The sequence below is a fragment of the Mobula hypostoma genome, chromosome 18 (assembly GCF_963921235.1).
Source record: "Mobula hypostoma chromosome 18, sMobHyp1.1, whole genome shotgun sequence".
Classification (NCBI taxonomy): domain Eukaryota; kingdom Metazoa; phylum Chordata; class Chondrichthyes; order Myliobatiformes; family Myliobatidae; genus Mobula; species Mobula hypostoma.
This window is the reverse complement of record NC_086114.1, coordinates 3,151,017-3,165,875: the sequence shown is the minus strand read 5'-3', so window position 1 is coordinate 3,165,875 and position 14,859 is coordinate 3,151,017. Positions and strand designations below refer to the sequence as shown.

The following is a 14,859-nucleotide window of genomic DNA, read 5'->3' as shown; positions in this document are numbered from 1 at the left end:
GCCTACCCCTTATTCTTAAAGTGTGGCCTCTGGTTCTGGACTCACCCATCAGCGGGAACATGCTTCCTGCCTCCAGTGTGTCCAAGCCCTTAATAATCTTATATGTTTCAATAAGATCCCCTCTCAGACTTCTAAATTCCAGAGTATACAAGCCCAGTTGCACCAATCTTTCAACATATGACAGTCTCGCCATCCCAGGAATTGACCTTGTGAACCTACGCTGCACTCCCTCAATAGCAAGAATGTTCTTCCTCAAATTTGGAGACCAAAACTGCACACAGTACTCCAGGTGTGGTCTCACCAGGGCCCTGTACAGCTGCAGAAGGACCTCTTTGCTCTCATACTCAATTCCCCTTGTTATGAAGGCCAGCATGCCATTAGCTTTCTTCACTGTCTGCTGTACTTGCATGCTTGCTTTCTGTGACTGATGTACAAGAACACCTAGATCTCGTTGTACTTCCCCTTTTCCTAACTTGACTCCATTTAGATAATCATCTGCCTTCCCGTTCTTACCACCAAGGTGGATAACCTCACATTTATCTGTGAGAATGGCTGAGGGGATCATAGGTATCTCCGTACATCCATCGGGGACATTTATCAGGAGCACTGTGTATGCAGGGCCCTTGGTATTATTAAGATTCCCAGCCGTCCATCCAGCATCCTCTTTGACTTTCTACCATCAGGCAGGAGACTCTGATGCATAAAATCAAGAACAGTCAGGATGGGAAGCAGTTCCTTGCCTCAGGCCATTAGGCTTCTGAACTCCCTGTCACGTTGCATTCAAAGTGTCACCGGTTAATCTGTTCTGTACCTACAATATTTAATTTATGCATTTTAATTTGTTTATTTATGTATAATTCATTTGTAGATTTCATCCTTGCTTTCATAAGTTATTATGTGTTATGTGTACTACACTGGTTCGGAGAAACATCTCGTTTGACGGTATGCAAGCATATAGTTAAATGACAATAAACTTGACTTGAAAATGCAGTTAACAAATAATGAGGACAGATTTTTGTAATTATTTAAAAAGTTTATTCTTTTAAAAAGTATTGTAATTTGTTACAAAGAAACAGTATAAAAAAGTAGTCCATGTCTTTCAATTAGTAGAATATGACAGCTTCAATTATACTCCTTTTCTTTAAAAAGAAGCAAGAACGTTTCAATGACAAACATACAATGAAAAGACTTACAGCACTCAGCACATCAGATGTGCAAGATGTTGCTTGGACAATCAGTTGTTATAATTGTTCTTTTGAGGAGAAAGAGTGTTAAATTTTGGTTCTTGAAGACAGTTCTCTGTTAAATGTTCACATTTTATGGGACATAATGGGGAAAGACACAATGAGGAAAAAGACATCGATGGTTTTTAGGCACCGTGTGAGAAAATCAGAAGCTTTTGCTCAGATTCCACTGAACCAGTTTAAGGGTGCTTTCGAAAAACTTGCACATAACAAGAGGAGTAGTTAGTAAATTCCAATATGTACAAAAAAGCAATAACATACTCCAATGGCAATCCTAAAGACTGTTTACAATGGCTTCCATCTATCAGTAGCTGTGATTTGCAAAGGTAGCCAATAAGTTGTGGGTTTGTAGTCTAAATGATGACTCCCATCATGGAGGACAACAAGATTCAGTCAGTCCATCGATACCATTCATTCTCCATCTAAAGGCCTGGCTGGATCTCGAGTCTGGTTGGACTGAGTTAGGTAGCACATTGTTGATCTAAGGCTCCCTGCCTCTGAGGAATAGATCTGACCCATGCTACAAAGCAGAAGTTCAGAGTCCATGCCTGCCGCAGATGGTGAGCTCCTGATCTGAGCCAAGCTACAACTGGGAGACACTATGAAGTGGCCTCACTCTTCCCCACAGAGGGGAAAACCATGGTGGCCACTGAACATTGTCTGGGCCTTGTGAAACCACCAGAGGTGACTCTGGGCAAAATCCAAGAGCAAGGCTCCATCCACCTAACATGAACAACTAGGCTCTGGAAACAAGCTTCCAGCAAGGGGAAAATGAGGATTGGAGTAGCCACATTGCTAGTACGATGGTACTGCTCTCCATCCCCTCGCAGTGCTTAACCCTGTCACTGGGATCCCTGCTGCTGTTGAGATGGGAATTCTCACCAAAGCAAGGAAGGAATTCCTGCTTTCCCTCCTATAGCTTTAGACCTGCCAGAAGGAATCATCTTCAGAAATCATCGCATCTGGTGTTGCATGAATGTATTAACTTTGTAGACATGGAGCGGATATTTCTTTCAATAAGAAATTCAGTCTGATCACCAATATTTGGCAGCAGCTACCCTGGAGGCCACTATAATGAGAAGCTTTTCATCTGTTAGTAATTCCAAACATACAGGATGACAGCAACAGGGAGCTGTTCTCCACAGGCTGAACGTAACAGGCTGATGCGTTACTGAAATGTGTTTGGTACAACTGACCAGGGTTCTCCATCAGCCTGGAGCCCATCACAATTTACTTTAACAATAACATCTAACCTTGGAGTTGGACAGCACAAAGTATACTTGGAGGTGCTCTATTTAAATAAATATCGATGGCACCGCTGACAGATGTATGCGTGCGTGCGCCATGGTACAGCTAGCTGGATTCGGCATGTAACGGACAGAGGGTTGGGTGTGGAGCCTTGCAAAGCGGCTGAGGCAGGCTGGCGATGAGACAGAAACGTGACAGTGCGCGGGGCGTTGTTGGTGTGAGCATGCACTAATGCCCACACTCCGGTGGCTTATGGCTTCATTTTCTGTCCTCATTCACATCTTGGAAGGTCTGTAAGATAAACAGCAGGAATTCAGCCAAAAGAAGAATAAATAATCAGGAGACTCAGCACAACAATCTCTTTAATATAGTTCTCATAGGGAAACAGATTCAAGATTGTTTCATGTCATTTCCAGTACACAAGCATAAAGGAGAATAAAATAATTGTTACTCTGGATCTGATGAAGTACAATCAAAACACAATAAGATAAAGAACACAATAATTAAAAAATACAAAAATATAAATGCATAAGATAGTTTATATACATAGATCGATTGTATGTCCACAGTGAGCCATAAGGTGACTCTGACAGGAAGTGATAAAGTAGTGGATGTTGGGGGTGTGGAGGGGTGGGTTAGTGGGTGGAGGTGTTGATCAGCCTCACTGCTTGGGGAAAGGAACTGTCTTTGACTCTGAAGGTCCTGATGTGGATGCTATGTAGCCTCTTCCTCGATGGGAGTGGAACAAACAGTATTGAACAGGGACTGCTGGTGCATAAAACAGACTGTGGGCATGGATATCCTGAAACAAAGGTTCTCAGCTCACCACCCAGGCCATGCTCTTTGCTCGCTGCTGCCATCAGGTAGAAGGTGCAAGAGCCTCAGGACTCACACCACCAGATTCAGGAACAATTACTGCCTCTCAACCATCAGGCTCTTAAACAAAAGAGAATAACTACACTCACTTGCTCATCTATTGAGATGCTCCCACAAACAATGAACTCACTTTAAAGTCTCTTTATCTCATTATCTCATGTTCTCGTTATTTATTGCTATTTAATATCATGCCAATTAATACTTGTATTTGCACAGTTTGTTGTCTTCTGCACTCTAGTTGATTCTTCACCGATCCTGTTATCGTTATTAATCTATAGATATGCTGAACATGCCTGCAGGAAAATGAATATCAGGGTTGTATGTGGTGACATATATGCATAAAATTTACTTTGATACTTTGAATTCTGAACTTTGAACATTAACTAGGGAGCCATGGTGTGCATGTGTGTTTTTATCAGTGTGGAGTGCCCACACTGACACACTCACTGTCCTACTGTGTTTTCAGAAGCCCTGTTACTATCTAGAAGAGTTCCTCTTGTCAAGAATCACTTTGTCACTTTCCAATATCCTGTCAGAGTTAGCATATGTACAGATAATCAATCTATATTACTCAGTAATCATATATTATAATATATATCATATCATGAGTCTAAGCTGATCTTATGTATATATGGCCACACTTAACAGTTACTTGTACGCTGTGTTTTACAGGATGGTTTCTATATTTATATTTATTGTTTTTTATGCCGCATCAGATCCAGAGTAACAATCGTTTCATTCTCCTTGATGCTTGTTTAATGAGGGATGACTGTAAATGATTCTGAATCTCGAATATTGAATCTTGACCAGCACTGCAGTGAAAATTAATGGTTATTTGACAGTGAGCTCGACACCATAACTAGATTGTGTTGGTCCAGTGTTGTCTTATCAATAGGGCTGAGAGAAGCATGTCTTTGGCAGGTTGCAGGTTGAATCCCCAGTGTGTGTTCAGACAAGGAGAGGTCGCTAATGATGTCGCCACTGACCTTGCTCAGGGAGAAGTTAATAACTGGTTCTCAGTGAGAATTGGTAACTCAAGCATCCAACACATGTCTCTGTGTGAGATAGATGTGGTCAGACTGGCAGGGACACTCTCCCCTCCATGGTCAAGTAACTACAGAACTTGCTACTGAGGTTGATGTGTGTAGCCACTGTCCCCAAAGAGCAGTGGAAGTGGGTTCAGTCAGAAGGGGAGCATGAGGAATGTGGAAGTGACTAGAACATTGTTCCTTGATCACAGAAAAATTCCTGACTCTGGATTGGGTTTCGCAATTAGTAACAGATATTTCCGTCGTTCCTGCTGACATTAGTAGCTAGGTTCCAGCTTGGCCCAGTGCATTTACAACCAGCTTGAACTTTTCTGGATGGGTGGTGAGCAGAACTATCAGAACCTTTACTTATTAAGTATTCCTTACAGTACCAGTGCAAGGTAACAAATGACTATAAGACACAGGAGCAGGATTAGGCTATTCAGCCCATCAAGTCTGCTCTATCGTTCCATTATGGCTGATTCATTTTCCCTCTCAGCCTCATTCCCCTGTCTTCTTTCTGTAACCGTTTACACTCTTACTAATCAGAAACCTATCAAACACTGCTTTAAATATAATCACTTGGCTTCCACAGCTATTTGTGGCAATGAATTCTACAGATTCATCACTCTCTAAAGAAATTCCTCCTCTTCTCAGTTCTAAAGGGATGTGCTTGTATTCAGAGGCTGTGACCTCAGGTCCTAGACTCATCACATCCACTCTATCTAGGTCTTTCAGTATTCAGCAGGCTTCAATCAAATTCACCACTCGTTTTTCTAAACTCCAGTGTGTGCAGGTCTAGAGCCATCGGACACTTCGAGTATGTTAATCCTATCATTCTCAGGATAATTCTTGTGAACTTCCACTGGACCCTCTTCAATAGCAGCACATCTTTTCTTAGAAAAGGATCCCAAAACTGCTCACAATACTCCACGTGTGGTCTGACCAATGCCATACAAAGCTTCAGGTGCACTTCCTAAACATAGGCCTTCAGCATGAAGTGATGGCAAATCAGAGGGTATCTGATGCAGAGTTTGAAAGGACTGATTCTGTGTGAGAACAAAGAGAGCTGTCAAGAGCATGCACATCCAGCAAGTCAAGTCAGGAAGGGAACGTGGTCCCCAAAGAAGCCTGTCAAATGTTTGACAGATATATCAAGTCTGCCAAACAACACGGAGTGAAGCCAGCTGTACTACAGTGGATTACATTCCAGACCAATACCACCATTCTGATTAGTAAAACATTCAACAACATTAAACAAAATTACTCTCAGAATCGAATTATGTCAACATCAAATCATATTTTTAAATAGTCCTCGAACATTCAGGAGGGAAGGAAGTCATTTGGGCTAATCAGAAGTGTGGTGCCTCCACATCCAACCACATTCCTCTGTTCCCTACTTCCAATCAGCCCTTTCCCAAGCAGGAGGTTTGTGGGCAAAAGTCCCATTTCAGTGACTTCAACATATCTCATTAACGTTTGAGGTAGTACTGAGGGAGTGTCGCATTGTCAGAGGGACGGTACTGAGGGAGTGTCACACTGTCAGAGGGACGGTACTGAGGGAGTGTCACACTGTCAGAGTGACAGTATTGAGAGAGTGTCACGCTGTCAGAGGGACAGTACTGAGGGAGTGTCACACTGTCAGAGTGACGGTACTGAGGGAGTGTCACACTGTCAGAGGGACAGTACTGAGGGAGTGTCACACTGTCAGAGTGACGGTACTGAGGGAGTGTCACACTGTCAGGGGGCGGTACTGAGGGAGTGTCACACTGTCAGAGGGACAATTGTTACCTGTCCTGTGAGTATCTCGTGAGCATGATGTAATTGTCTTGTGATAGTGGGGTGATGTGATGGCATGTTCCAAAAGGGGAGACCGCAGTTTGTTGAGTAGTTGTTTTGTTGGGGAGTCACAGTTGGTGGTTACGTAATCAAAGAAGGAGAGAGAGAGAGAGGAGAGAGAGTGAAGAATTGCCAACTTCGCACAAACCCAAAGAGTTGGGTAGAAATCAACGGCATTCTGTGTGCCTTGAACGTTACTAGCATTTGGTATGGTCCATACAGGTATTGTGGCACACACTTTTGGTTAACCCCTGCATGGTCTCGGGTGTTGTCCGGCGAAAGGTCATTTACTGTGAGAAATCTTATTCTTTGGGATCTCTTCGGACATGGCATTTCTCAGCTAGGATCTGCGTCAGCTGTTTCGTCTTTTCTTCATCGCTGGTTCAGGATGTCTCTCCTCTCTCTTATTTCATAAATCACTTGGACTCTTTAAACTACCACCCTAAAACTGTGTTTGAGTAAGATCTGTTAAGAATTCTCTCTAAGACGACTGTTTCATAACTATAGACACATAGCACTATTAACTTCCATTTCAGTTAGTCATTTGTTTACTTTTCTATGTTTTTGAGTAGAGGTTAATAAATTTTGTTGTTTATTTATAAAAACCCGACTCAATTTCATATCTATTGCTGCTGGTGTGTAACACAGTACTGAGGGAGTGTCACACTATCAGAGGGACAGTACCGCGGGAGTGTCACACTGTCAGAGGGACAGTACTGAGGGAGTGTCACACTGTCAGAGTGACAGTACTGAGGGAGTGTCACACTGTCAGAGGGACAGTACTGAGGGAGTGTCACTTTGTCAGAGGGACAGTACTGAGGGAGTGTCACATTGTCAGAGGGACAGTACTGAGGGAGTGTCACTTTGTCAGAGGGACAGTATTGAGAGAGTGTCACACTGTCAGAGGGACAGTACTGAGGGAGTGTCACACTATCAGAGGGACAGTACCGCGGGAGTGTCACACTGTCAGAGGGACAGTACTGAGGGAGTGTCACACTGTCAGAGGGACAGTACTGAGGGAGTGTCACTTTGTCAGAGGGACAGTACCACGGGAGCAGGGTACGGGTAAGTAGGAAATTTTCTTGGGAAAGTTATTTGGTGACCTTGCTGCCCTTTCAGTGGAACTTGCCAGATACATTAGCCTGATTTTAGGGGTGCTTTTCCTGATGGCATAGTTAATAATTATACACTTTTTCTAACAGTGCAGTTAATAATTATTCAGTTAAGTCACTTATGATGTGGTCATGTTTTCGTTTCTGTTTTTTACTTTTTGTTTTGATTACCATTTAACAGGGGAGTGTTCGATGCACAGGCTTTATGCTGTATTTTCAAAATCACAACAATGCCACACAACACAAGCCCTTTCTCACCCCCAGGCTCTCTGGGGATTCATGATATTGTCAAAGGTTCCTTAGCATACAAATCTTTCTCCAGCAGCTACTTTTGCTGGTTGCTCACTTTAACTAGCTGCTGGTTTGTTAAGATGGAAAGTCTTTTTCCCTTACCTATTTACCTTGTTTCTCCAAAGGGACAAAAATTTGGAATGAAGGCAAATTTTCCGCCCAGTCTTCAAAGTGGCTCTGTAACACAAAAGAAAGGTCAGAATTATGGACAGAAACAGTCTAAACATTCTCTAACCTCAACCAGAAACAAATAACAATTATCTTTTTTTTCTATTACTGGTTATGTTAAATAAGTCAACAACACGTTGATTGAAAGCTTAGATTCAGAACTCAAGAATCAAGTATCAAGGATCGACTTTATTCACCATAAGCATTTACATCACCCAGAGGAAACCAACATGGTCACAGGGAGAAAGTACAAACCCCTTACCGCAGTGGTTTCCTCCCACATTCCAAAGACATACCAGTTGATAGGTTAATTAATCTTTGTAAACTGTCCCATGATTAGTGTCGGGTTAAATCAGGTGTTGCTGGGCAGTGTGACTCGTGGGCCGCAGGGGCCTAACCCGTGCTATATCCCAATCCATAAAACATGTATTAGGAATCTGCTGTGGAGTGTTGGTCAGAGTGTGACGTGCAACAGAAAACAACACTCATCAATCATACTACTACTAAGGCATCCGTTAGTCTTGCGAGACTATGGATCTGCACCTGGAAAGTCTTCACTCTCCAGGGCGCAGGCCTGGGCAAGGTTGTATGGGAGACCAGCAGTTGCCTATGCTGCAAGTCTCCCCTCTCCACGACACCAATGTTGTCCAAGGGAAGGGCATTAGGACCCGTACAGCTTGGCACCAGTGTCGTTGCAGAGCAATATGTGATTAAGTGCCTTGCTCAAGGACACAACACGTTCCCTCGGCTGGGAATCGAACTCACGACCTTCAGGTCACTAGTCCAGTGCCTTAACCACTTGGCCACGTGCCCACACAACAATTGTAAAGAATAAAGAATTATATATAATAAATAAAACTAAAAAAGCTCGAGGTTAATGTATGGATATGGATTAAAATGTGCATAAATACATACAGTGAATATCAGCATGCATTTACAATGTATCTACACTTTAAACCATCTTCTATAATTTTGTTCACAATGTTAATACTTTATCTTGTTCTCCATGACAATAAAGCTCTAACTATGTAAACAGCATTATAGAAACTTGTTTAAAGTGTTTACAGGGTAGTGATGGGGGTGATAGAAGGGAGTGTGGGGTGTCTAACTAGAATGGTTGATCAGATTAACTCCTTGGGGGAAGAAACTTTTAAGATGGTGTACAGTTTGTGTTTTAATAAGCCTATAGCACTTTCCAGAAGGGAGCTTTTGAAAAGGCAGTTTGCAGAGTGGGTAATGTCCATAATGAATTTTCCTGCCCACTTCTTTGTCACGGACACATACAAATTCTGCAGAACTGTTGGCTCTCAAAAGTATTTCCACATTATTTGTCAATTTGATTTAATAATTCTCCATCATTAATAAATAAACAATTTCTAGTTTACATGCAAGTCAATTACTCCTCGCATAAATCCCTAGAAATGGTGGAACATGAGAATTCTTTGTACTCTGCCCTAATATGGTGATTCACTGATCATTTAGTATCCCACTCTAAGTAATGACATTATCACGGCATCAGTGCATTAGAACAGAACATAAACTGTTGGCATGGGTATTCCTTATAGGACACGAGAGTGAACTAACTTCAGGTCCTGTACAGTCCACCTATAAAATCTCCAGGCCTGTGCAAAGCACTTGTGACCGGTAATACACACAGACCAGATATTTGTACGTATCCTGTGCATTTTGACAGAATTAAGCCAATTACTTTGGGCAATAAATTTTAGACAATAAATCTGGTCAAAATAGAGAAAGGCTTTGATAAAATTAGTTTTGTGTCGTGATCTTTCTGCATGAGATGTGCAAATCTTGAATTTTGAACAGGGCACACATGTGGTTATTATATAGTTGATTATCATTGTGTGCATTTACATGGAGTGCTGTCACAAGAAAGCAGCATCCATCATAAGACGATAAGATATAGGAGCAGAAATAGGCCATTCAGCCCATCAAGTTTGCTCCACCATTCAATCGTGGGCTGATCCAGTTCTTCCAGTCACCCCGACTCCCCTGCTTTCTCCCTGTACACTTTGATGCCCTGACTAATCAAGAACTCCTTGATATAGAAAATATTTACTGTATATTTTATTTGCATAATTTGTCTTGCACAGTGGTTGTTTCTCAGTCATTATTTACATATAGTTTTTCATAAATTCTATTGTAATTGTTTATCTTACTGTGAATGCCCACGAGAAAATTAATCCTGTGACATGTACATACCTTGATAAAAAATTTATTGTCACTTTGACTTTGATTAATCTTTTCTTTCTGCCTCTTCTCTATAACTGTGAGTGTTCCTGTGCAAACCAACTACAGAAGACAGGGACGTCTTCACTTCTAGATTGAATGGTCCACCAGTTTCTACAGGAAATTTTAGTCTGAATTTGATTACCTGAGGAGCAGGCACCCCAGCGCAGCAAGTGGGCAGAGGTTTGACGTCAGTTTTTTCCTTTTGCTTTGGAGATATGCCTGGCACAGACCCTTTTGAGACACACCGCCCATCAGGCCCCGGCAATCCCAGTTTAAGCCTAACCTAATCATGGGGCAATTTACAATGACCAATTAACCTACCAATTGATATGTCTTCGGACTGTAGGAGGAAACCAGGTCACCTGAGGAAAACCCACACACTCCACGGGAAGGATGTACAGACACTCATTGCAGAGGACGCTGAGATTTCACTCTGAGCTCCACTGCCATGAGCTGCAATAGTGCTATACTAATCGCTGCACTCCCATGGTGCCCATTGTATGCACTTCATCCTTAAAAAGCCCGGTTATAGAAAGGATGTGGAGTTGGAGTCTTTGGAGAGGGTGCAGAAGAGGTTTACCAGGATGCTGCCTGGATTAGAGGGCACGTGCTATAACAAGAGGGAAGTGATGGATGGCCAAGTGTTTTAAATCTACTCCTCAGCATTTTTTCTCTGGTCTTGCTGAAGGGTTTCAGCCCAAAATGCTGCCTGGTCTGCTGAGTTCCTTCGGCATTTTGTGTGGGTGCTCAGATTTCCAGCATCTGCAGATTTTCTCTTGTTTGCTATGACAAGAGGTTGGACAAACTTGGAATGTTTTCTTTGGAGCGGCAGAGGCCGAGGAGAGATCTGATAGAGGTTTGTAAGCTTATGAGAGGCGTAGATAGAGTAGACAGGGAGTATCTTTTTCCCAGGGTTGAAATATGCATTGAAGGTGAGAGGAGTAATTTCAAAGGAGATGTGAGGGGCAAGTTTTTTGCACAGAGAGTGGTGGGTGCCTGGAATGCACTGCCTGGGGTGGTGACAGAGGCAGATACATTAGGGACGTTTAAGAGCTGTTTAGATATACAGATTCATGTGAGGAAAGTGGAATGACATGGGCATTGTGTAGACAGAGGGGATTAGTTTAGTTTGCTATCTGATTACTAATTTAATTGGTTTGGCACAGTATTGTGTGCCGAGGAGCCTGTTCCTGTGCTAAATGGTTCTATGCTCTATGTTCTAAATGGTGGCAAGGGGCAGCACACAGCATTCTGGGAAAGTCAAATGTCCAATGCCTGTGAGTCCACTGGAGGCTGCAGGCCCAAGAAAATGGCCTGTCCTGGGCTGGAGGGCTGTGTACGTGGGAGGGAGAATGGGACTTGTTTTGCTGTTGTTGCTTTGTCACTTGGTAAGTTTGGTTTTGTTGAGTTCCGGGTAGCTCTGCTGCACGTGGTGGGCAAGTTATGTTGGTGCAGGAATGTGTGGTGACTCTTACGGGCTTCCCCCAGACAACAGTACATACAGAACATTTCACTGTAGGTTTCAATGTACATGTAACAAATCCCTGAATCTGAAAGCGAGGTGTTCATACTCACATGAGCTGGATTGGGCAGTTTGGGATGGGGATAAGCTGCAGTCCTTTGATGTTTCGTACATTGATTTGAGCTGCTCCTCCTCTGCACATACAGCGGTTCAGAACCGCAGTCGGCTTCGCTGTGCGGAGACGGGAAAGAGAAAGGATCCATCAACTAAATTGTCTTATCTTTATTCAGGTTCAGTTATTCGAGACTTCAATGTGGGTGTTAACTCTCGGTTTCTGAACATGGCTCTTCAGAAGCAATTTTCTAACTCATTTATTGGCTGTGTGCCTTGTTGGAAAGCCAGTTTTTAGTGTTCATATCTAATTGACATTGAGTAGGTAACATGATGTGGTTTCCCAAAACTTTGATTCAGATCCAAAAACTAGAGAATATAGCAATAATGCTGATCAGCCATAGCTGTATAAATCCATAACAGCTATAGATCACGGACAGAAAATGAATTACTATTTTCTAGAGCAGGTAGTGACTGTATTTCACCCCGAAACACTAAACAGGGGCTGAATTGGACAAGTTCTCCTTGAACAAGAGTCTCATGAAAAATGTGTTGTCATCATCTTGGCTGGGAATATTACATTTCATTCTGATTGGATCCGAATGTGCCTATTCTTCAGTTTCTTGGGCTGTCTGTCAATGGAGCAATGAAGTGATCTGACGGAAATTTTAAAGAAGGTATTTAATGAGGATGTCGAGAGAGGAACATTGGAGCATTGTCTTCTGCTGGGTGTATTTATGTCCCTACATTTCATTCCATGCATCCATCATGAAAGACCCCCTCCACCTAGTATACGTCCCCTGTCATTGTGAGGAGGTACGGGAGCCCAAAGACACACATTCAATGTTTCAGAATGGCTTCTTCCCCTCCACCATCAGATTCCTGAACCCATGAACACTCCTTCTCTTTTTGCTCCGTTCATTTATTTTCTTAAATATTCTTATAGTACATTAGAGTAATATTTATGTATTGCACGTTATTGCCGAACAACAAATTTCACTGCATAAACACAAGAGATTCTGCAGATGCTGGAAATCCAAAGCAATACACACGAGATGCTGGAGGAACTCAGCAGGTCAAGCTGCGTCTACATCTTGGGACATCAGGACAAATTCCCGATATACAGTACGTCCGTGACAATAAACCTGATTCTAATTCTGATCCCAAACAGGCTGGGCTTGGGATTGAACTACAACTGATACACTCACACTCAGTTACTCTCAAAGAGACATTCTTTCCTTGTATTTTGTTGAAATGTAATAATATGTTGAATTCATCTGCTTCTGACTGGTGGATGTTTTTGCCAGATTCCAGGGACTTTATGGTATCTGTAATAAATTACTCCTCTAATAAACTTCATTGTATATAGTCCACTGACACAGCTCCAACATTGCACAATGCTTTACAGTGAGGCCAGGAGTTGCTTAATAGAATATACACGCGACAGATCAGAATCACTTTGAGAAACTGCCAGGTTGGTTGGACCAACATGAGGTGGACCAATAACTCAAATCGTGAGTTGACTCTCACCGCCTACACAAGGCTGTGATTCAGAAGATTTTGGAATCCTGCTCGTTCAACCACAGATATGAAATTAGCCAAGAAAAGGCCAGAGAGAGTGAACTGTTCTAAACCCATAATTTGTCTTTCACTGGTCCTATCATTTCATTGATGCTTGATGACAGCTGTCAATCAGTTTTTATTAGAGCCATTTTGGACAAATCTTTTAGCCATTTCAAGCTTTAATAACACATGCTGATGCGATTTTAAAACACGGAACACAATTGATGGATGGTTCTTAAACTGCAGCAAATGTGTAACTGCCAGGGTTTTAGGAATTAACCCAGTGTCGTTGGAAATCGGGTAAACATTTGCACATCTCCCGGGAGGGCAGTTTGACAGCTTGCACCTACTTTGTATTCTGCTCTACAGAAACTTGTTTGTAATGATTACAAAAGATTAAATAAAAGACTTGCTACATCTGCAGGACGTTTGGGAGACTACAGTGAGAGCGGCATTTACAAAGACATAAATTTTGATGATTTATTGCTCAGTAAATGGCAAAACATGGCCCCAAACATATTGCCATTGTCAAGCAAAAAGATGAAATAATCATTTCATTTGGAAAGCAACTGAACAATAAATTCTCATTGCCTATCCTTTTGTCGAATCGTCTCAGAGCATTGTGATGCATATTCTACAGAAAGAAAAGCACACTACAAACACTGCACTCCTTATTGCATTAAAATCACAACAAATCTGTTCTTGAGCAAGGTAATCACTTACCCTGTGATAAGTTGATGCAAAGTGTCCCAATCAGCAGGGCCAGCACTGCACACAGTCTCACGCTCATGGTCGTTTGTTAGTGAAGTTCAGACTGCACAAGAATCTCTGTTTGAATCTGGTTTCAACTGAATTTATATTAACAGAAGCCACTCCTCACTGACTCTGATTGGGCTAGGGGCAGTGTCTGAAAATCGACAGGATGTGGTGATTCCTTTCTTAGAATCCCTGGAGATCTTCCAGTTTCAAAAATATACATACCTTTAGCACAATGCTGTCTGGCCGGGTTTTGGCTCCTTGTTGACCCTAACTCTAATGTAAAATGTAAAAAGCCCATTGAGCATATCTACAAGGGGCACTTCCACAAGAAAGCAGCAGCCGTCATCCAGACCACGCTGTCTTCCCACTACTACCATCAGGCAGGAGGTGGCACCCCGCCAGGCTCAGCACCCGTTATGACCCTCCAACCACCAGTCTCCTGAACCAGCACGGACCAGTTCAATGCTGAACCGATTCCACAACCTACAGACTCAACTCTTGACAACTCATGTTCTCACACATTGGATATTTGTCAGTCTTTATTTATGCATAGCTTTTCATAAATTCTATTGTATTTCTCTATTTTCCTGTAACTGCCTTCAGGAAAATGAATCTCAAGGTAGGGTATATGAATAAATTTACTTTTTAAAATGTAAGTGAAAGTATTAGGCTTTCATTTTATTTTTCAAATGAAGGCAATATGTGTTTTGAGAAATAGAAGAAGAATAGAATGATCTCCACTCTAAAGGAACTATAGCAGAGGAATATATATGTATTGAGACATTGCATGATACATTATAAGATGGAGAGTAAGCTGTTGCCCATTTAGCAGGCTCCCCCTCTCCAAAGGACTGGCAGAGACTGACACAGTTTGGAACCAGCGACGCTGCAGGAGTTGCTAGTCGGCA

At 42.3% G+C, this 14,859-nt stretch overlaps 1 protein-coding gene across 2 annotated transcripts; it reads right to left on the bottom strand.

The window, feature by feature from the left end:
* Positions 1-1,012: 1,012 nt before the first annotated feature.
* LOC134358287 (stromal cell-derived factor 1-like) lies at positions 1,013-14,030 on the bottom strand. 2 transcript variants are annotated; one of them, XM_063070324.1, is made up of 4 exons: positions 13,916-14,030; positions 11,632-11,749; positions 7,741-7,815; positions 1,013-2,783 (listed from the first exon to the last, which is right to left on the bottom strand). In XM_063070324.1, exons 1-4 carry the CDS (start codon positions 13,980-13,982, stop codon positions 2,768-2,770), a joined length of 276 nt encoding a protein of 91 aa, XP_062926394.1. In that variant the 5' UTR covers positions 13,983-14,030; the 3' UTR covers positions 1,013-2,767. The 2 variants fall into 2 exon arrangements, with proteins under 2 accessions (XP_062926394.1, XP_062926393.1); XM_063070323.1 differs by having other exon boundaries at positions 7,749-7,815.
* Between the last annotated feature and the right edge of the window lie 829 nt (positions 14,031-14,859).

Coding starts and splice junctions, on each gene's coding strand:
- LOC134358287 (XM_063070323.1), bottom strand. CDS start 13,982: ATGAGCGTGAGACTGTGTGCAGTGCTGGCCCTGCTGATTGGGACACTT. Junction 11,750..13,915: donor TTGCATCAACTTATCACAGG/GTAAGTGATTAC, acceptor GTCTCCGCACAG/CGAAGCCGACTGCGGTTCTG. Junction 7,816..11,631: donor AACTGCCCAATCCAGCTCAT/GTGAGTATGAAC, acceptor TTTGTGTTACAG/AGCCACTTTGAAGACTGGGC.